This window comes from Oncorhynchus clarkii, chromosome 24, assembly GCF_045791955.1.
Source record: "Oncorhynchus clarkii lewisi isolate Uvic-CL-2024 chromosome 24, UVic_Ocla_1.0, whole genome shotgun sequence".
NCBI lineage: Eukaryota > Metazoa > Chordata > Actinopteri > Salmoniformes > Salmonidae > Oncorhynchus > Oncorhynchus clarkii.
Genome location: NC_092170.1, coordinates 29,106,925 through 29,130,311, shown reverse-complemented (window position 1 = coordinate 29,130,311; position 23,387 = coordinate 29,106,925). Strand labels below are relative to the sequence as shown.

Below are 23,387 nucleotides of genomic sequence, written 5' to 3'. Positions count from 1 at the left end.
TGTTTTTACCATCAAGGACTACTTTGGATACAATCGTTTTAATTAGTATTTTCAAGTGATATCCTCTGGGTCCACATTGTACATTTTGTTGTATATGTCTGTTATCCAAAATACATTCAATTCAATCTCTACCTGTGAATACATGATCTACTGTAGGCCTAGTTTGTATTTAGAAGTCATAAAAGTATGCCTTATTTACTTTGAAGAACTACTAAAATATAGTTTTTTTTCAGACAGCATAGGCAGCTGCTCTATAGAAATGAGATGATGATTTGGAATTAAATAATAAAGTCCTCATAAAGGTAAGGTATTGTATACAACATCTGAATATTTTTTTTAGAATCTAACCGAAACTGAACCGAAATCAAATAGCACCAATCACTCAGCACTAATATATGATGAGGAATATGGGCTCTGTGTGTGTGTGTGTGTGTGTGTGTGTGTGTGTGTGTGTGTGTGTGTGTGTGTGTGTGTGTGTGTGTGTGTGTGTGTGTGTGTGTGTGTGTGTGTGTGTGTGTGTGTGTGTGTGTGTGTGTGTGTGTGTGTGTGTTTGAGGAAGTGAACATGACAGATGTAACAGTCCCGAGGGCAGTGATTAGCTGATTCCCTTCTTATCCAATCAGTGTTGCCTTCAGCTCAGGTTTATGTTCAGCTCTGCCTGCCTGGTTCGTTCTACCTGCCTCTCTCTGTCTGCCTGTTTCTCTTGCACACACTGCTGAATAGACACTACTAATTCACACAGCGCACCACACACATTAACACACACACACACACACACACACACACACATAGAAATGCAGTGCATCTCAAAATACCCAAACTGAAAAACACACAAATACACACACACCATACTGTACACACAAGAGCATGTAGTAACCAAGGTGATTAGAAGACACACACACCCACACCATACTGTACACACAAGAGCATGTAGTAACCAAGGTGATTAGAAGACACACACACACACTGAACTGTGAGAGAAATGGTCTGGTTGAACACTCTCTACATTTTATTCATGTCATAGTGATTTAGTGAGCCCAAAAATGTACAGTGGATAGCGCCATTGACTCACATTATTAGACATTTTAGTGACTGCATAAAACTCTGAAATGGGCTGTCACATTTTTATGGGGGACCTACAAGGCAGGAATGGACACAAGAACATGCATTGTGAAAATCACAAGGAAATCTGAAGAAACGAGTAGAAGTTAACATAATCTGAAACAAGAATAGATCAGACAATGCCTGTTGTCACCTGTTGTTCTGCTCAAAGGACCACATTTTAACACCCCAAGATCGCTCTCATTCTCTCTCTCTCATTCTCTCCCACACACACACACACTCCCCCATTCCTAACAATTGTGTCTTGTATCTTTCCTAGGCTGGGACAAAAGAGTGGACTATGAGCCAGGCACAGGCAGCAAACAGCTGTTTCCCAAGATGAATCTGGAGACGTGTGGAGGGCTTCTCTCCTCAGTGAGGACCACGGTAGAGCTACAGACCAGCCATATTGGGAAGGGCTGCGACCGGGAGACCTACTCGGAGAAGTCCCTGCAGAAACTCTGTGGTACGTACCTCATGGGATACATACACTCCATAACCAAAAGTATGTGGACACCTGCTCGTCGAAGATCTCCTTCTAAAAACATGGGATTAATATGTAGTTGGTCCCTCCTTTGCTGCTATAACAGCCTTCACTCATCTGGGAGTCGGCATTTCAATTCATCCCAAAGGTGTTCGATGGTGTTGAGGTCAGGGCTCTGTGCAGGCCAGACAAGTTCTTCCACACCGATCTCGACAAACCATTTCTGTCTGGACCTCGCTTTGTGCACAGGGGCATTGTCATGCTGAAACAGGAAAGGGCCTTCTCCAAACTGTTTCCACAATGTTGGAAGCACAGAATCGTCTAGAATGTCATTGTATGCTGTGGCGTTAAGATTTCCCTTCACTGGATTTAAGGGGCCTAGCCCAGACCATGAAAAACAGCCCCAGACCATTATTCCTCCTCCACCAGACTTTACAGTTGGCACTGTGCATTGGGGCAGGTAGCATTCTCCTGGTGAAGTGTGATTCATCAATCTAGAGAACGCATTTCCACTACTCCAGTGTCCATGGCGGTGAACTTTACACCACTCCAGCATAGTGCATGGTGATATTAAGCTTGTGGGTGGCTGCTGGAAACCATGGAAACCATTGGTGTGAAAAGTACTATATCGTCATACTTGAGTAAAATTAAGTAAAAGTTGTCACCCAAAAGTCACCCAGTAAAATTCTACTTGAGTAAAAAAAAAAGTGATTTTAAATATACTTAAGTATCAAAAGTAAATGTAATTTTTAAGATATACCTAAGTATCAAAAGTAAAAGTATAAATAGTAAAAAATTCCTTATATTTTAAGCCAACCAGACAGCACCATTTTCTTTTTTTTCTTTTTTTCTTTTGTCACGCCCTGACCTTAGAGAGCCTTATTATTTCTCTATTTGGTTAGGTCGGGGTGTGATTTGGGTGGGCATTCTAGTTTGTCTGTTTCTTTGTTGGCCGGGTATGGTTCCCAATCAGAGGCAGCTGTCTATCGTTGTCTCTGATTGGGAATCATACTTAGGCAGCCTGTTTTCCACCTGAGTTTGTAGGATCTTGATTTTGTTAGTTGCTGTATAGCCTGCAGAACTTGACGGTCGTGTATCTTTTTTTGCTCTTTTTTTTTTTGTTCATCAAAATAAAGAAAGATGTACGCTTACCACGCTGCACCTTGGTCTCATTCCAACAACGGACGTAAGAAATGTATAGCCAGGGGCACACTCCCAACACTCAGCATCATTTACAAACAAAGTATATTATTTCCTTTAGGAATGTAGTGAAGTAATAAATATATATAAAGTACAGATACCCCAAAAAAACGACTTAAGTTGTACTTTAAATTATTCTTACTAAAGTACTTTACAACACTGATGGAAATCCATTTCATGAAGCTCCCGACGAAATGTTGTTGTGCTGACGTAGCTTCCAGAGGCAGTTTGGAGCTCGTAGTGAATTTTGCAACAGAGCACAGATGATTTTTACGAGCTATGTGCATCAGCACTCTGCAGGCCCATTCTGTGAGCTTGTGTGGCACTTTGCAGCTGAGCTGTTGCTGCTCCTAGACGTTTCCACTTCACAATTACAGCACATACAGTTGACCAGGGCAGCTCTAGCAGGGCAGAAATTTGACGAACTGACTTGTTGGAAAGGTGGCATGTGTGGGTGATTTTATACACCTGTCATCAACGGGTTTGGCTGAAATAGCCAAATCCACTAATTTGAAGCGGTGTCCACATACTTCTGTATAGTGTATTTCTCTATAAATGGCCATAAGTTAGTCAAAGCATTTCACTTTATTTACAATTAGATATTCGTTGCATAACAGAACAGAGCTACTCCAAAAATCATCAGACTGTAGAGAACTTAATAAAAGCACCAGTTAAACTCCCCAGACCAGGTCTTCTTTCTCTTGTCTGTTGGTAAAGCTGTGTTAAATGAAGCTCTGCTGCTGTTAATGACGTGACAGAGTGAAAGTATTAGCTGCTTGAGCTAGCTGTCTCCTCAGTGAAGAGCCTGTCTACACCTCCGTGTTTGTGCAGAGAACATGACAGAGAAACATCAGCTCTAACGGAGCCGCTAAAGCTTTCATTCTGCACACAGCGAGGTATGGTGGTGGAGGGAGTCATCGTCAGACCCTTATCTGAATGGATAACTCCCTCCCTCACCCTCCCAGTTCCCTCTGTATGAATGGTTTACCGCTAAAGAGCCTTTTCAAAGCCTCCCATAATCATTATCTGATACCAAATAGAATAAATTGTAATTGCTTTTTTAAAGCACAATCAATTTGAGATAATGTACAAAGACATCTGCAAACAGAATTGTGGGCGGTGGCGATGGTGGCGGTGGTGGCGATGGTGACGATGGTGGTGGGTGCGGTGGCAGGGCACCGCGCATCTATTTACTCCCAGAATCTAATCACTGCAAGTCAAAACCTCTAACAGCCATGAACAGCAGTCGGGGAGAAACAGACTTTAAAGACAGGCAGGGGAAAAAAACCTGAATTAATACTCTAATGTCCTGTTATTAGCATAAAATGAACAGATGCATGTTTCAATTGTCTGTCTGGACGGAGAGATATAGCAGAGCGATGGATCATATTGTATCAATGTGGTTTATTTGGAGCCTTGCTGTGTTTTGGAGGTACCACCATCACTGTGTCATAGCTGTTATAAACCATTTATTAATGTGCTATGCCTGTGTAATAAGGCATTACTTAAGACCTTCACTATTATATTTATTTTATTTTTTTATTTCACCTTTATTTAACCAGGTAGGCTAGTTGAGAACAAGTTCTCATTTGCAACTGCGACCTGGCCAAGATAAGGCATAGCAGTGTGAACAGACAACACAGAGTTACACATGGAGTAAACAATTAACAAGTCAATAACACAGTAGAAAAAAGGGGAGTCTATATATACATTGTGTGCAAAAGGCATGAGAAGGTAGGCAAATAATTACAATTATGCAGATGTAAAGGTAGAGATATTGGTGTGCAAAAGAGCAGAAAAATAAATAAATAAAAACAGTATGGGGATGAGGTAGGTGAAAATGGGTGGGCTATTTACCAATAGACTATGTACAGCTGCAGCGATCGGTTAGCTGCTCAGATAGCAGATGTTTGAAGTTGGTGAGGGAGATAAAAGTCTCCAACTTCAGTGATTTTTGCAATTCGTTCCAATCACAGGCAGCAGAGAACTGGAACGAAAGGCGGCCAAATGAGGTGTTGGCTTTAGGGATGATCAGTGAGATACACCTGCTGGAGCGCGTGCTACGGATGGGTGTTGCCATCGTAACCAGTGAACTGAGATAAGGCGGAGCTTTACCTAGCATGGACTTGTAGATGAGCTGGAGCCAGTGGGTCAGTGGGTCTGGCGACGAATATGTAGCGAGGGCACAAAAGTCAATAGAGCTGTATCTTAGTGGGGACATGTTAGTGCTGCAGAGGAGCACTGTGACAAGGTGAGAATTATGTTTATCAAGAAGACATTAACAAAACAAGAATCTTTCAGGAAAAAAATATGTTGAGAATGATGGAGTGAGCTTAGAAAACACACACACACACACAGAGAGAGAGAGAGAGAGAGAGAGAGAGAATAAATGGATTTAACAGGAGTTTTGACTGATCGGTTTTTATTTTCCTGTGAAAGGATCACAGGATCACAGGATCACATCAGGATCACATCTCCTTCTTTGTAATAGCTTGTCTGATTGGCTGTGTGGGGAATTATGACTCGATATAAACACAGAACATGAAATGAATTCCAGCCATCCCTTCTTTCTTTGCTTTACTATTGTGTTCTGTAGGTTTCTTAGTGTCCACGGTGATAGATAAAGCAGTATGTACTGTAGGCATGGCCATTTCTTATGATGTCTTTCATCCACTCCTACCTCTGAAAGTCTGTTTCATTTGTCACAAATCAATACTCACATCCACTATCAATCTCTGAACATCGATTTATACATTAAGCCTGGGCGTTTGGCTTGTTCATAAGTGATCATAGCCAAGGTCAGTCTGAACCTTCTGTATATCTGTGTTGATTTCTATTTCTTTGCTGTTGGGCTTCCCTATCTGTTCCCATGGCAACAATTACCCAGGGGCCTCGTCGGGCAGCACAGACCTTCTCCCCGCCCCCAGCACCTCCACCAATTGGACGGCGTCCCTGGTGACGGACAGTGAGCGGGACAGCGACCTCATCTTCCGGTTTGACGGGCGGCAAGCGGCGAAGATTCCGGACCAGGTGGTACCACAGAACCTGACTGATCAGTTCACAGTCGCCACGTGGATGAAGCATGGACCCAATCCTGGACTGAGGGCGGAGAAAGAGACCCTGCTCTGCAACTCTGATAAGACAGGTTAGAAGAGGGGAAAGAAGTTGGAGGGAAGAGAGAGGTGTGGCTGGGAGAGAAGTAGACTGGGAAGGGCTGTGTGGAGAGGGGCGGGAACATTGAATGGATGTGTTCTAATGGTGGTAGGTGTGACCTATCAATAAGGGGTGTGGTCTACTGACATGAATGGGTTTACCTTCACTTAAGAGAAGGTGTCTTAAGTCAAAGATTGTGGTACTTTTAGGGAAGTTGTGTTACCTTGACGTGCTCTTCTCTTTCCTCATCCCCTCTCCAGAGATGAACAGACACCACTACTCCCTTTACGTCCATAACTGTCGTCTGGTCTTCCTGCTCCGGAGAGACTTCACCCAGGTGGACACCTTCAGACCTGCAGAGTTCCACTGGAAACTGGATCAGGTAGGCTACACAGTAGACTGTGTCCATCCGTGATATTCATTTGTAATGGAATGTACCACTAAAGAGGGACAACTTGTCCTTATGAGTGTGATGTCTATGAAACATGATGTGATGTTCAGATGGCCTGAACTGACCACAACACCTAAAGTCCTTCATCCCAGAACCTCTCTAAAAGCCTCGATGCACAGAGCAGTTGAGACCGTTTTAGACCTAGACATATGAAGACCATCTATATATTGAAAAGATTTCCTTCACCAGTGTGTGTGTATGTGTGTGTGTGTGTGCGTGTGCGTGCGTTTCCTCTGGGGATGAACAGGAGATGGCGGTGAGGATATGTTTGTCTGGAGATACACTGACTCTTGGCCAAGCCTAGCGGGCTGACGTGTGTGTGTGTGTGTGTGTCCATGTACAGTGTGTGGGTGTATGACAGCAGCAGCTCCCTCTCGCCTGAGGAGGTGAGTCTGTCTCAAGGTCGGCTAGGTCACCCTAACTGTCAGTCTCCAGACCCTGAACGCAGCTCTCTGTTTGCACAAAAGAGACGTGCAGCTGAGGCGGGGTCGGTGAGAGGCAGAGTGCGGGGGCTGCTGGGTAATTTGAGGACAGATCACTGGCTGTGATTGGAGGAAGGAAAGGGGGTCAGAGCGTGACCTTGTGACTGGGGTTGACCTCTTGTGAGTCACTGTCTGAACAAGTTCTGTAACATTCCGGAACAGAACACAGTTAGATAAGACATGGCAGCCTGTCTCTCCACATCTCTCTCAACTGGAGTCATCTAGTTACTCTTCCTGTGTCTATTTCTTGCTCCTTTGTGCCCAGTTCTGTCTAAATTAGCCAGCTTGGTTAGAACTGGGGCAAGGGTTGGGGCCAATTCCATTTTAATTCCAGTCAATTCTGAAAATAAACAAAACTTCAAATGGACATTTTTGTAACTGAAAACCATTGAAGAGAATTGGAATTGGAATGTCCATGTAAGTCTTGAATTAACTAGAATTGAAATGGAATTGACCCCAAATCTGACTGTGGCAAGAGTTTTTAAAGGCAAGATTACACATTCTGGGATTGGAGGGTAGATGAACCATACTTTCCCTATTTAATTAAATGTTATTAGGCTAAAAACGAATCAAACTTCTTGCTGTCAATTTGCCCTGTTACCTGTTAACAATACCTCTTAACACTACCTGATAACACTACCTGTTAACGCTACCTGTTAACACTACCTGATAACACTACCTGTTAACACTACCTGATAACACTAACTGTTAACACTACCTGTTAACACTACCTGTTAACACTACCCGTTAACGCTACCCGTTAACACTACCCGTTAACACTAACCGTTAACACTAACTGTTAACACTACCTGTTAACGCTACCCGTTAACGCTACCCGTTAACACTACCTGTTAACACTAACTGTTAACGCTACCTGTTAACGCTACCTGTTAACGCTACCTGTTAACGCTACCTGTTAACGCTACCCGTTAACGCTACCTGTTTAGACTACCTGTTTAGGCTACCTGTTTAGGCTAACTGTAAATGCTTCCTGTTAACGCTACCTGTTGACGCTACCTGTTAATACTACCTGTTTAGACTACCTGTTTAGGCTAACTGTAAATGCTTCCTGTTAACGCTACCTGTTAAAGCTACCTGTTAACGCTACCTGTTAAGGATACCTGTTAACACTACCTGTTAACACTACCTGTTAACACTACCTGTTAAGGATACATGTTAACACTACCTGTTAAGGCTACCTGTTTAGGCTAACTGTAAATGCTTCCTGTTAACACTACCTGTTAAGGATACCTGTTAACACTACCTGTTAACACTACCTGTTAACACTACCTGTTAACACTACCTGTTAAAAATACCTGTTAACACTACCTGATAACACTACCTGTTAAAACTACCTGATAACACTACCTGTTAACACTAACAGATAACAGTACCTGTTAACACTACCTGATAACACTACCTGATAACACTACCCGTTAACACAACCTGTTAACATTACCTGATAACACTACCTGTTAAGGCTACCTGTTAACACTACCTGTTAACACTACCTGATAACACTTCCTGATAGCACTACCTGTTAAAAATACCTGTTAACACTACCTGATAACACTACCTGTTAAAACTACCTGATAACACTACCTGTTAAAGCTACCTGTTAACACTACCTGTTAACACTACCTGTTAAGATTACCTGATAACACGACCTGTTAACACTACCTGATAACGCTACCTGATAACGCTACCTGTTAAAGCTACCTGTTAACGCTACCTGTTAACGCTACCCGTTAACGCTACCTGTTTAGACTACCTGTTTAGGCTACCTGTTTAGGCTAAATGTAAATGCTTCCTGTTAACGCTACCTGTTGACGCTACCTGTTAATACTACCTGTTTAGACTACCTGTTTAGGCTAACTGTAAATGCTTCCTGTTAACGCTACCTGTTAAAGCTACCTGTTAACGCTACCTGTTAAGGATACCTGTTAACACTACCTGTTAACACTACCTGTTAACACTACCTGTTAAGGATACCTGTTAACACTACCTGTTAAGGCTACCTGTTTAGGCTAACTGTAAATGCTTCCTGTTAACACTACCTGTTAAGGATACCTGTTAACACTACCTGTTAACACTACCTGTTAACACTACCTGTTAAAAATACCTGTTAACACTACCTGATAACACTACCTGTTAAAACTACCTGATAACACTATCTGTTAACACTAACAGATAACAGTACCTGTTAACACTACCTGATAACACTACCTGATAACACTACCCGTTAACACAACCTGTTAACATTACCTGATAACACTACCTGTTAAGGCTACCTGTTAACACTACCTGATAACACTACCTGTTAAAACTACCTGATAACACTACCTGTTAAAGCTACCTGTTAACACTACCTGTTAACACTACCTGTTAAGATTACCTGATAACACGACCTGTTAACACTACCTGATAACACTACCTGATAACACTACCTGTTAAAGCTACCTGTTAACACTACCTGATAACACGACCTGTTAACACTACCTGTTTAGACTTCCTGACATACACAAACACGACCTCTCTTGACCAGTATATGCTGTCGGGACCCAGTCTTGCTGTCAGGAAAAAGCAGAGTGTCAGTGAGAGTGACATTGTAATTAACACAACAGCATATTAACAGAGCTTCTATGTCTCAAAACATCATCAGGCCCGCAGGCCTCAAGGATGGAGAGAGAGATATAGAGAGTGAGAGAGGGGTGAAAGAAATGGGATAGAGAGACCGTGGGGGGGAGTGTTTGAGACAGAAATATAAGTATTTTTGTGAGTTCCATTTCTCTCTCACCGATTTTCTGTCGAGCCAATCTTTCTTAAATGTGATGTTGATTCAGTAAAATGAATGTCTTCGGGGCACCATTTAGATGTGGACGATCTGTGGTTCCTGATTTGCTGATGTGGGGTGTTTTTTATTTAGTTTTTTTAATCACCGTCAAATCATCCTTGTAAATGACAGCAAGCTTTAGGCCTATAGACAATTCCCTCTAGTTTTCATCCTCTCTATGTCTGGGTGACGTTGGGGGACATTTCCCTTATGTAAACACACAAAACACTGTATTGCCCGGACAATGTCTAGAGGGAGGTTTTTAAACTTTGATTTAATGTTGACTGCACCAACTGGCCACACAGAACACACACACACACAACAAACATACACATACACAGAACCCACACACACACAGACCACAAACACACACACACACACACACAGACATACAGAACACACACACACATACACTCTGTCATGTGTGTTTTAGTCTTTGAAGGGCCTCTTCTACACTCCCTCTCCCTCTCCTCTCTCCCTCTCTGTCCTCCTAAGCCCCTGTTCTGACAGAGGATCTGAGAGCTCTCTCTCCTTGCCCCACCCACTCCTCTCCATCTCTCTCTGCCTCCCCCACTCCTCTCCATCTCTCTCTGCCTCCCCCACTCCTCTCCATCTCTCTCTGACAAGGGTCCACTGGAGCTCTTGTATTAGACACCCCGGTGGCTGTAAAATCATTAGTCTGTGCCACAGGGTAGAGGCAGCTAGATTATTGGTTACCAGCACCCTTCCTCTATAAGACAGCTGGGGTAACACCCATTTCCACCTTGACAGTCTGGCACACACTTTCTCCACTACACCCTCCCAGTTCCTTTTCTGAAAGACATCGGAGCCTAGAAAACCCCCCAAAGTCTTCATCCCTTCTCTGCCCCACTGAATCCCCCCTGGTAGCCGTGGAGCGGACCCCGTCTGAAGCTGACCTGCCCACAGCGATTCACTCTTTCCCCAATTGACTCTTGCTGAGGAGGTCCCCTAATACACCGTTTGAGTGTTTGAGAGAACCTTAACCTCACCTCCTGTAGTAAATAATCTGAAAACAGATGATCATCTGCAAACACAGACAGTGCAATCATGGGACTCTTCATAACCCCTGGCACGGAGAAACCAGTAAGCCTTGTTCTTAAAAAACAAAGCATTGGTTCAATTGCCAGACAATATAACAGCCCGGAATTTGGGCATCACTGCCTGATACCCCTTTGGATGGGGATGGGGCAACTCTAACCACCCCCACCTTCACCATTCATGAGGCCCCCCCAAAACAAAAAACATCCCCAAACCCAAAGGCCTTCATTGTTACGAACAAGTACCGGTGGTCCACATGGTCACAGGCCTTCTCCTGATCCAAATAAATTAAACCCACATTAACATCAGACAGTTTACAAATGGCTAGAACATTATTAGAAACATCAACAATAGTGCGGTCAGGTACACATTAAGACTGGTCCTTGTGGACTAACAGCCCCAAATATTCTTCAACCTGTTTGAGAGACATTTAGATACAATGTTATATTCTGCACACAGCAATGCAACAGGTCGGCTATTTTTTAGAAGAGCCAAATCCCCCTTTTTTTGGCAACAATGAAAGCACAGCACGTTGACAGGATACAGGAAGAGAACCCTCATGAAAAGATTCACACACCATTTCATAACCCCCCCCCCCCCCCCCCCAATACCCCCAAAACTGCTTATAGAACTCAGATGGTAAACCATCGATGCCAGGGGCTCGGTCTGATGAGAGCTACATAACTGCTGTAGACAGCTCCTGGAGTGTAATGTCAGAGTCCAAATCAACTCTCTGCTCGGGGCCCAATTGAGGAGGTCCATGTAACAGCTGTTCAGTACACAGAGAATCACAAACCTCCGCCGTATAGAGGGCAGAGTAGAAGTCCACGGCATGTTGGTGCATTTCACTGTCATCCGTGGTCACCTTCCCATCAGGAGACGAAGGCAGACCATCAGTTTGCATTGTAATGTCGACTGCCCTAGGGTATATAAAAAAAGTGCTAGGAGCATCCATATCCTTGAGGGTAGCAAAGCGAGACCTAAATAAGGCACCCTTCACTCTTTCATGTAGAAACGACCTCAGTTCATGTCTCTGTAAGTTCATGACTAGTCCGGGGTCATTCTGACTGAGCAACATCAATTCAATAGATTTGATGTCCTGTTCAAGGACCCTGATAGTCTCTTTAACTTCAATACGAGACAGAGCAGTATACTGTTGACAAAACACTTGTATTTGGGCCTTCCCAACCTCCCACCATTGTCTGAAGGACTCAAAATTCCATTTAGTAACCCTCCATTTTTTACAAAACAACATTTTTCACAAAACATGACATCAAGTAACAATTTAACATTAAAGTACCAACAAGGTGATGAGCTTCGTGGACAGGACAAGTGAATATCAACAGACACATTATGGTGATCAGAGAAACCCACATGAGTGATGTCTCACCTTCCAACCCTACTACAGTAGTGATCAGATACATACAACCTGTCTAACCTTCCGACCCTACTGCAGTAGTGATTAGATACAGATACATACAACTTGTCTAACCTTCCGACCCCTCTACAGTAGTGATTAGATACATACAACCTGTCTAACCTTCCAACCCTACTACAGTAGTGATTAGATACAGATACATACAACCTGTCTAACCTTCCAACCCTACTACCGTAGTGATCAGATACATACAACCTGTCTAACCTTCCAACCCTACTACAGTAGTGATCAGATACATACAACCTGCCTAACCTTCCAACCCTACTACAGTAGTGATCAGATATATACAACCTGTCTAACCTTCCAACCCTACTACCGTAGTGATCAGATACATACAACCTGTCTAACCTTCCAACCCTACTACCGTAGTGTCAGATACATACAACCTGTCTAACCTTCCAACCCTACTGCAGTAGTGATCGGATGCATACAACCTGTCTAACCTTCCAACCCTACTGCAGTAGTGATCAGATACATACAACCTGTCTAACCTTCCAACCCTACTGCAGTAGTGATCAGATACATATAACCTGTCTAACCTTCCAACCCTACTGCAGTAGTGATCAGATACATACAACCTGTCTAACCTTCCAACCCTACTACAGTAGTGATCAGATACATACAACCTGTCTAACCTTCCAACCCTACTACAGTAGTGATCAGATACATATAACCTGTCTAACCTTCCAACCCTACTGCAGTAGTGATCAGATACATACAACCTGTCTAACCTTCCAACCCTACTACAGTAGTGATCAGATACATATAACCTGTCTAACCTTCCAACCCTACTGCAGTAGCGATCAGATATATACAACCTGTCTAACCTTCCAACCCTACTGCAGTAGTGATCAGATACATACAAGCTGTCTAACCTTCCAACCCTACTAAAGTAGTGATCAGATACATACAACCTGTCTAACCTTCCAAACCTACTACAGTAGTGATCAGATACATATAACCTGTCTAACCTTCCAACCCTACTACAGTAGTGATCAGATACATACAACCTGTCTAACCTTCCAACCCTACTGCAGTAGTGATCAGATACATACAACCTGTCTAACCTTCCAACCCTACTACAGTAGTGATCAGATACATACAACCTGTCTAACCTTCCAACCCTACTGCAGTAGTGATCAGATACATATAACCTGTCTAACCTTCCAACCCTACTAACGTAGTGTCAGATACATACAACCTGTCTAACCTTCCAACCCTACTGCAGTAGTGATCAGATACATACAACCTGTCTAACCTTCCAACCCTACTACCGTAGTGTCAGATACATACAACCTGTCTAACCTTCCAACCCTACTACAGTAGTGATCAGATACATACAACCTGTCTAACCTTCCAACCCTACTACCGTAGTGTCAGATACATACAACCTGTCTAACCTTCCAACCCTACTACAGTAGTGATCAGATACATACAACCTGTCTAACCTTCCAACCCTACTGCAGTAGTGATCAGATGCATACAACCTGTCTAACCTTCCAACCCTACTGCAGTAGTGATCAGATACATACAACCTGTCTAACCTTCCAACCCTACTGCAGTAGTGATCAGATACATACAACCTGTCTAACCTTCCAACCCTACTACAGTAGTGATCAGATACATACAACCTGTCTAACCTTCCAACCCTACTGCAGTAGTGATCAGATACATACAACCTGTCTAACCTTCCAACCCTACTACAGTAGTAATCAGATACATACAACCTGTCTAACCTTCCAACCCTACTACAGTAGTAATCAGATACATACAACCTGTCTAACCTTCCAACCCTACTACAGTAGTGATCAGATACATACAACCTGTCTAACCTTCCAACCCTACTACAGTAGTAATCAGATACATACAACCTGTCTAACCTTCCAACCCTACTACAGTAGTGATCAGATACACACAACCTGCCTAACCTTCCAACCCTACTACAGTAGTGATCAGATACATACAACCTGTCTAACCTTGCTGCACTGACACCCCCTTCATTAACTACTTTAGTAGTGTCAGATACATACAACCTGTCTAACCTTCCAACCCTACTACAGTAGTGATCAGATACATACAACCTGTCTAACCTTCCAACCCTACTACAGTAGTAATCAGATACATACAACCTGTCTAACCGTCCAACCCTACTGCAGTAGTGATCAGATACATACAACCTGTCTAACCTTCCAACCCTACTACAGTAGTGATCAGATACATACAACCTGTCTAACCTTCCAACCCTACTGCAGTAGTGATCAGATACATACAACCTGTCTAACCTTCCAACCCTACTACAGTAGTAATCAGATACATACAACCTGTCTAACCTTCCAACCCTACTACAGTAGTAATCAGATACATACAACCTGTCTAACCTTCCAACCCTACTACAGTAGTGATCAGATACATACAACCTGTCTAACCTTGCTGCACTGACACCCCCTTCATTAACTACTTTAGTAGTGTCAGATACATACAACCTGTCTAACCTTCCAACCCTACTACAGTAGTGATCAGATACATACAACCTGTCTAACCTTGCTGCACTGACACCCCCTTCATTAACTACTTTAGTAGTGTCAGATACATACAACCTGTCTAACCTTCCAACCCTACTACCGTAGTGATCAGATACATACAACCTGTCTAACCTTCCAACCCTACTGCAGTAGTGATCAGATACATACAACCTGTCTAACCTTCCAACCCTACTACAGTAGTGATCAGATACATACAACCTGTCTAACCTTCCAACCCTACTGCAGTAGTGATCAGATACATACAACCTGTCTAACCTTCCAACCCTACTACAGTAGTGATCAGATACATACAACCTGTCTAACCTTCCAACCCTACTACCGTAGTGATCAGATACATACAACCTGTCTAACCTTCCAACCCTACTACAGTAGTGATCAGATACATACAACCTGTCTAACCTTCCAACCCTACGACAGTAGTGATCAGATACATACAACCTGTCTAACCTTTCAACCCTACTACAGTAGTTATCAGATACATACAACCTGTCTAACCTTCCAACCCTACTACAGTAGTGATCAGATACATACAACCTGTCTAACCTTCCAACCCTACTGCAGTAGTGATCAGATACATACAACCTGTCTAACCTTGCTGCACTGACACCCCCTTCATTAACTACTTTAGTAGTGATCAGATACATACAACCTGTCTAACCTTGCTGCACTGACAGGACCTTCATGAACTTTTAACCATGTGTAACGCCTAACTTTTGCATTCCTTACTCTCCACATATCAGAATGGTCAAACTCCGTTAATAGATCAGATAGGCAAATAGTAAAATCCACAGTACAGTTCCAGTCCCCCCCTAAAACCATACACCCCTCTTGGTCACACTGTCTTAAGGTTTCCTTTATTTGATCAAATACAGCAATACGCTCTGTACCCTCATTAGGAGCATAAACATTTTAAAAAACAAGGTAATATCCGCCTTGACCATTAAAACCCAACCCTTGACAATCTCTGTTGTAAACTCAGCAAAAAAAGAAATGTCCTCTCACTGTCAACTGCATTTATTTTCAGCAAACTTAACATGTGTAAATATTTGTATGAACTTAACATGATTCAACAACTGATACATAAACTGAACAAGTTTCACAGACATGTGACTAACATAAATTGAATAATGTGTCCCTGAACAAAGGGGGGTTAAAATCAAAAGTAACAGTCAGTATCTGGTGTGGCCAGATACAGTGCATCTCCTCCTCATGGACTGCACCAGATTTGCCTGTCCTTGCTGTGAGATGTTACCCCACTCTTCCACCAAGGCACCTGCAAGTTCCCGGATATTTCTGGGGGGAATGGCCCTAGCCCTCACCCTCCGATCCAGCAGGTCCCAGATGTGGTCAATAGGATTGAGATCCAGGCGCTTTGCTGGAACACTGGCATTCCTGTCTTGCAGGAAATCACACACAGAACGAGAAGTATGGCTGGTGGTATTGTCATGCCTGCAGGAAGGTTACCACATGAGGGAGGAGGATGTCTTCCCTGTAAAGCACAATGCTGAGATTGCCTTCAATGACAAAACGCTCAGTCCGATGATGCTGTGACAAATCGCCTCGGACTATGACGGACCCTCCACCTCCAAATCGATCCCGCTCCAGAGTGCAGTAACGCTCATTCCTTCGAAGAAAAACGTGAATTCGACCATCACCCTTGGTGAGACAAAACCGCGACTCGTCAGTGAAGAGCACTTTTTGCCAGTCCTGTCTTGTCCAGCAACAGTGTGTTCATGCCCATTGCCGGTGATGTCTGGTGAGGACCTGCCTTACAACAGGCCTACAAGCCCTCAGTCCAGCCTCTCTCAGTCTACTGCGGACAGTCTGAACACTGATGGAGGGATTGTGCGTTCCTGGTATAACTCGGGCAGTTGTTTTTGCCATCCTTTACCTGTCCCACAGGTGTGATGTTCGGATGTACCGATCCTGTGCAGGTGTTGTTACACGTGGTCTGCCACTGTGAGGATGATTAGCTGTCCATCCTGTCTCTCTGTAGCGCTGTCTTAGGCATCTCACAGTACAGACGTTGCAATTTATTGACCTGGCCACATCTGCAGTCCTCATGTCTCCTTGCAGCATGCCTAAGGCACATTCATGCAGATGAGCAGTCAGTAGAAAGGCCTCTTTAGTGTCCTAAGTTTTCATAACTGTGACCTTAATTGCCTACCGTCTGTAAGCTGTTAGTGTCTTAACGACCGTTCCACAGGTGCATGTTCATTAATTGTTTATGGTTCATTGAACAAGCATGGGAAACAGTGTTTAAATCCTTTACAATGAAGATCTCTGAAGTTATTTGGATTTTTAGAAATAGTCTTTGAAAGACATGGTCCTGAGAAAGGGACATTTATTTTTTTGCTGAGTTTAGATACCACCCTCACCCTTAAGTCTGAGGAAAACAACACTGCCACCCCAGCACTAAAATTAGTACCATCTCTTGTAGAAAAACTATATCAAGCCTTTTGTTTTATTGCTTCTAATACCCAAGCTCTCATATTCCTGTCCCTTCCCCAATTAATATTGAAATAACCTACCCTTAGTACCTCCATATAGAAAAGAGAAAGGAAAAGCAGAAGAAACCACAGAGAAACCAGACAGAGAGAAGAACACCCTATGAGTCATGATCATCATCATTTTTTACATTTTCTCTGAACCTTACCACGCTTCCCCACTTCCTTTTATTCAAGGGAAACCCCGTCTCACTCAAATGGTCTAACCCCAGCGGTCTAACCCCAGCGGTCCTCACAAACTTATCAACATTTTAAAAATCTGCCTATATGACAGATTTCCCAAATGTCTGATCCAGGAACCCATTTACCTCCTCTAGATCATAAATTGAGTCCTCACTGTTACGCACGCCTCTATGAAGAGGGAACGCAACACCCTGCTACAACTAAACTCTCCGTGAAGCGAAAAAGGTATGGACTGTAGGTGCGAGTAAGAATGACAAGAGGCAGAATGTGGTACCGTTTTACAAGGACTTTATTCCTGTACACGGTAATATGGGGAAAAGGGGCTGGACGGAATCAAAGCAAAGAAAGTAAATCTCAAAGCCCCCCCTCTCCTATCTTACCTGCCTACCCACTACTTACCTAATTTAGCACCACCTGGTGCCCTAACCAAAATACAGGGGGTGGTCCGCCCAGATCTTACCTAGTGTGCCTAGACAGTGAATATACTACGGGTATATGTATGCCCGCGGGCCTCTTGCCTAAGCACTCCCAAGGTGCCTTCCCCTTCTCCCCTGGGAACAAATGAAACAGAATATTAAACAATTTCACAAACAAACTAAGAAACAAAGTACATCAAATAAGCTCTATCTGAGCAACAAACTCACAAAACATACCAACTTCCCAGCAATGAACTCCCATCAAAATCAACCTCTAGCAAAATCTCTCTGCAATGACCTCAGCAAAATCTCTATCACAAACAATCGCTTTGCAATGACCTCCCAGCAAATCTCTAGCAAAATCCCTATGCAATTGACCTCCTAGCAAATCTCTCTATCACAAACAATCGCTCTGCAATGACCTCCCAGCAAATCTCTCTCTCCTGAACAGAACACTGGCTTTTATATAGCTTCAGAATGAATGTGTAACTGGAGACAGCTGTGTCTTGACGAGGGGGCAGGGTCAGCTCTCCAATTAGCCCTGGAGTCGACCAATCAGCTGCTTGAGGGATTTCAGGAAGCCATTTCCTGAAATAAAACACATGCAAATATACAAACTACAACACAAACTGGGGAACGTAACACTCACCAGCTGCTATTATATCAAGAGAGATATCCATACCCTTCTCCTGATCCTCCTCAACTGAGGCCACAGACCCCTCTCTGCCACATCCCTCTCAACACTCCCCACTAGCACCCCATCACTCGTACCAGGCATCTCCTCCACTACCTGGGAGACTAGCCCCACCTGAACCCCTCCTGTACCCCATTTCTCATTACATTTGTTTTATTTAACCTTTATTTAACTAGGCAAATCAGTTAAGAACAAATTATTATTTACAATGACTGCATACCCTCATCCGGGCAAACCCGGATGACGCTGGGCCAATTGTGCACCGGCCTATGGGACTCCCAATCACAGTTGGATGTGATGTGATGTGATTCAAACAGGTGACACCTCTTGCACTGGAATGCAGTGTCTATGACCACTGCGCCACTCAGGAGCATCTCCTCCACTACCTGGGAGACTAGCCCCACCTGAAACCCCTCCTGTACCCAATTACTTGTACCAGGCATCTCCTCCGCTACCTGGTAGACAAGCTCTGCATTATCCCCCTCCTGTACCCCATCACTCGTACTGGGCATCTCCCCCCCAGTCTGAGAAAATGGCTCTCCAGATACGTCCTTACCTCCTACAACAATATTATTCTGCTGCTTAACATTCCCCTCTGGTACAAGTTGCAACTCCGTTCCCTCAACACGGACAACTTGTTCCTCAGCAACGGGTACTTGTGGCTGCTCTACCACTGTCGGCCCACCTCTCCCTACATCAGTGGGCCCAGGCGTTACGAGTACCACCTGCACCCTTCCCTCCGCCTTCTCCCTTTTCGGGCAAGCATGTTGTTTATGGCCAACATCCCCACACTCAAAACACTGTTGACTACCCGTACTAGCATAAGCCATACATATTCTCTTGTCATACTTGACTTTAAACTCCAAAGTCTGCTCCGAGTCCAAAAACATAAATACCTGTCGCCAAAACGACATAACCTGTTTCAAAGCCGGGTGTTTGCAACCCACTGGACAATCTTAATTGTACTTGCAAACTTACCAAACCACAATAACTCGCGCTCCAATAGCTCATTGGGAATAAACGGCGGTGCATTCTAAATAATTTCCCTTGTTGACAGAGAACAACGTGGCGTAACTTGAATAAACATACCTTTAAGAAGCACGCCATTCTCAACCATCCAATCAACAAGACGCTTTTCTTTAAGAAACACCACCAACACTTTATTCATCCGCGACACGTAAGCAACATTTTCATAGCCTACCTTCTCTCCTACGACGACGACCAGAAACTCCTCCACAGTGACTTCAGTAACACACCTAAAGCCGAGAGAGAGAGAGAGGAGAGAGTGCACGCATTTATTGGGTTGAGGTGGAGGCATGTGTTAATATCTCTGACAATGTCTGTAGAGTATCTGTTAAACATCTGAACAACAACAATTGTACACCACAAGACACCCACCTCCAACTAATAATTAGACGGACGGATATATCTTAGAATCTATATATGGTCGCTTATATTGGGTGTAATGTTGAGTGTAATTCCAGTCCACTTCATTTCCTGTGTGACTGCTGTGTTCCATCCCTCTGTCTGTCTCTACTCTCCTATCTATCTCAACAACCTATCATTATCTCTGGGACATTATTTATCGCTCATATAGGCCTCCTCCTCCGCTTCCTCCACATAATCACATTCTGTCCCTAACACACGCATTTATATAGAGGAGATGAAATCAGCATTTATTATACACATCATTCTCTACCTCTTACACTGGCTCAGTCTTTTCCCCTCTTTCTGTCTATTGCTTGCTTTTCTGGATGTAATCGCTCTCTTTTATGAGTAGCAGAAGTGCCTCTTAGTTGTGTGGAATGGTGTTGATGTGGTTACTAAATGACAGGGAGGTGGAGATATGTGTTCTATTAGCACTGCACATTGTGGAGAGAGAAAGAGACAGGAAGATAGAGGAAGAGAGAGACGAAGAGAGACGAAGAGAGACGGAGAGAGACGGAGAGAAATGTAGAGAGAGAGGAAGAGAGAGGAAGAGAGAGGAAGAGAGAGGAAGAGAGACGAAGAGAGACGAAGAGTGAGGAAGGGAGAGGAAGGGAGATGTCGTGTCTTTGGCTATGCCGGATTACGTGATATGACATGCTATTCTATAAAATAATTTCTCCGTAATTAATATTACCTGATTGAGCTAATCATGTAAATGTAATTAACTAGAGAGTCGGGCACCAAGAAAGAATATTCATAGAGCTGTTATCTTCCAAATAAACTCTTAAAGACCTAGTAATATTTTACATCAATAGCAGTCAATATTAATCGTCATCTTAATTCAGTCTCATCTGAAAGTTGTAAATTCTTGGTTATCTGCATGAACTCTGGCTAACAATTTGAATCAGCAATACAAAATTGGGTTAAATTATTTATTTAATAAATACCTAACTAATCACACAGAATTACACATACATATAATTAAATCATAACTTGATTACAAATTACGTCATAAAGGAAAACGTACCTCGCGGGCGGGAACAGATATGACAGCTTGTTACACAAAAGAAAAGGGGCTGGGTTTGAGTGAAGGAGCGGGAAGACTGAGGGACGAAGGGAGAAGCTGTGCTATCGTAAATACAGTATCTTATGCATTCTAAATTACCACCCATTTAGAAAAAGAAAATGCAATAAATATTTACTTTGAGCTGCGCTTCGGTAGTTTGGGTGGTAGATGGAAGGCCGTGTTGCCCAACCGAGTCCTTTGAAGAATGTCTCTGGGTGTCAATTATTACATTGTAGTAACGTCGTTGTGTGATAGACGGGATACTCTGCCTGTTCCTTCCTAACCCTCGTTTGCATCTGCTGTTGCTAACTCAACGGCTAGGAGGTATCACTTCTGTAGTGAATAAGAGTTCAAAGTTCATACCATTCGCAATCAAAGCTCACGCTGATGTTGGCTTCGTTCTGTAGTTATTATCTGAACCATTCTGACATAGGACCGTCGTCCTCACTACCTCGGAACAGGAGGTTATATTGTCGTCAAGGGCTTATATAGGAAGGGAGAGGAGGGCGTGTTTGAAAAGTTTTATAGCCCATGTCCCTTCACAGGGGCGGGCCACTGATTAAGCAGAGCCCCTATCTTATGAAAACCCAAATCTCACATTATAGACGCAAAAAATACATTTCATCCCATCACAAATATTTTCATATTCAAACAATTAAATTGAACAACAATTCCATGTGAATACGATAACTCTGATGTGTAGAATTTCCACTGTAGAGTTTATGTCATCTTATCATTGATGAGAATGTCTCAGATGACAACCGAACTGACATCATATTCATTAAGTACCACCACATATGTTCCATTGGTCAGATTACCAGAATATAGTTAATTTCCCCCCACCTTCTGATGTTCCCAGATTCTCTATGTTAACCAAGGGTTTTGCAAATGTAACCTCAGTAGGGTAGAGAGAGGAAAAAGGGGGGAAGAGGTATTTATGACTGTCATAAACCTACCCCCCAGATGTGTTCTTCGTGGTTACTGTAGATCTAGGTTGTCTGGGTTAGATGTTTCCTTTGTGGTGTGTATCTATGTTGTCTGGGTTAGATGTGTTCTATGTGGTGTGGATCTATGTTGTCTGGGTTAGATGTGTTCTATGTGGTTACTGTGGATCTATGTTGTTTGGGTTAGATGTGTTCTATGTGGTGTGGATCTATGTTGTCTGGGTTAGATGTGTTCTTTGTGGTGTGGATCTATGTTGTCTGGGTTAGATGTGTTCTATGTGGTGTGGATCTATGTTGTCTGGGTTAGGTGTGTTCTATGTGGATCTATGTTGTCTGGGTTAGGTGTGTTCTATGTGGTGTGGATCTATGTTGTCTGGGTTAGATGTGTTCTTCGTGGTTACTGTGGATCTATGATGTCTGGGATGTACAGACTGAGACAGTCAGTTATTTCAGAATGGGCTTCAGAGTCTGGAATATAGATCTATGGGAATAACCTGACTGCATAGCGGAAGGGAAAGAGGGGATAGAGAGAAGGGATGGAGGTGTTAATCTAGCTTTGCGGTGGTGTGGTGAATTTGGCATGGGGGCTGAGAGAGATACTCAAGGTTGAGGTAATGAACGTAAGGGATTGGGGTTTGAGGGTGGGGGTGTTTGACAGATGTAGCATGTCTGCAATTTGTTTTTCTGTTTTTTTCATGTCTGCGATTTGTTTGTCTACCACTCCCCTATCTGGAGTAGTAGTGCAGGTCTGCATCCTCTCTCTCTCTCTCTCTCTCTCTCTCTCTCTCTCTCTCTTTCTCTCTCTCTCTCCCTTCACTCTGTACTTTGTTGAGCACAGGAGGGTATAAACAAACCAATCTGTTCCAGCAGACACACAGTGACCTGGACCGTCTGCTATCTAGTGCCAGAACCACTGGACTGACAGAGCGAAAAGAACACATTCCCTCCGCCAAACCAGGAGTGCCCCACTTAATAGCAGCACCAAGCTTTAGGCCTGCCTGGCCTGGTTCCAAACCAATCGCCTCCACACTCATCTACTAGTCAAGGGCTGTGTCCCAGTAGACTATGAAAAAAAAATCATTTTTTGTGTCCTTTCCTTCATGCTCGCTGATCTGGAAAGTAGTGCTGGGTCAAAGTATTGAGGTGGAACACCATATGATCCTTTCACATGTCAGTGGTCATGGAGAGGAGATGAGTGACAAAGAGAGGAGAGGAAGGCAGCCTGATTGTGATTTGTTTGCATGGGTTCATCCATCAGAATAACAAAATATATGAAGGAACATAAAGGCAAAGTTCCCAAGAGCAGGTGAAACTATTCTTTTAATTTCTGTTTTACCCTCTTTTCTTATTTTGGCTAATTGTATTTCTCTTTTTTCTCATTTTTTCTTCATATCTCTCTCTGCAT

At 43.3% G+C, this 23,387-nt stretch overlaps 1 protein-coding gene across 2 annotated transcripts in view; it reads left to right on the top strand.

The window, feature by feature from the left end:
- Window positions 1-23,387, top strand: part of LOC139383038 (calsyntenin-2-like) — a 480,760-nt gene that overhangs the window by 393,462 nt on the left and 63,911 nt on the right. For both annotated transcript variants that reach the window (XM_071127332.1, XM_071127334.1), the window contains 3 exons: window positions 1,382-1,567; window positions 5,673-5,930; window positions 6,199-6,320. In XM_071127332.1, the coding sequence (XP_070983433.1) occupies window positions 1,382-1,567; window positions 5,673-5,930; window positions 6,199-6,320 (566 nt within the window). The remainder of the gene's footprint in view (window positions 1-1,381; window positions 1,568-5,672; window positions 5,931-6,198; window positions 6,321-23,387) is intronic.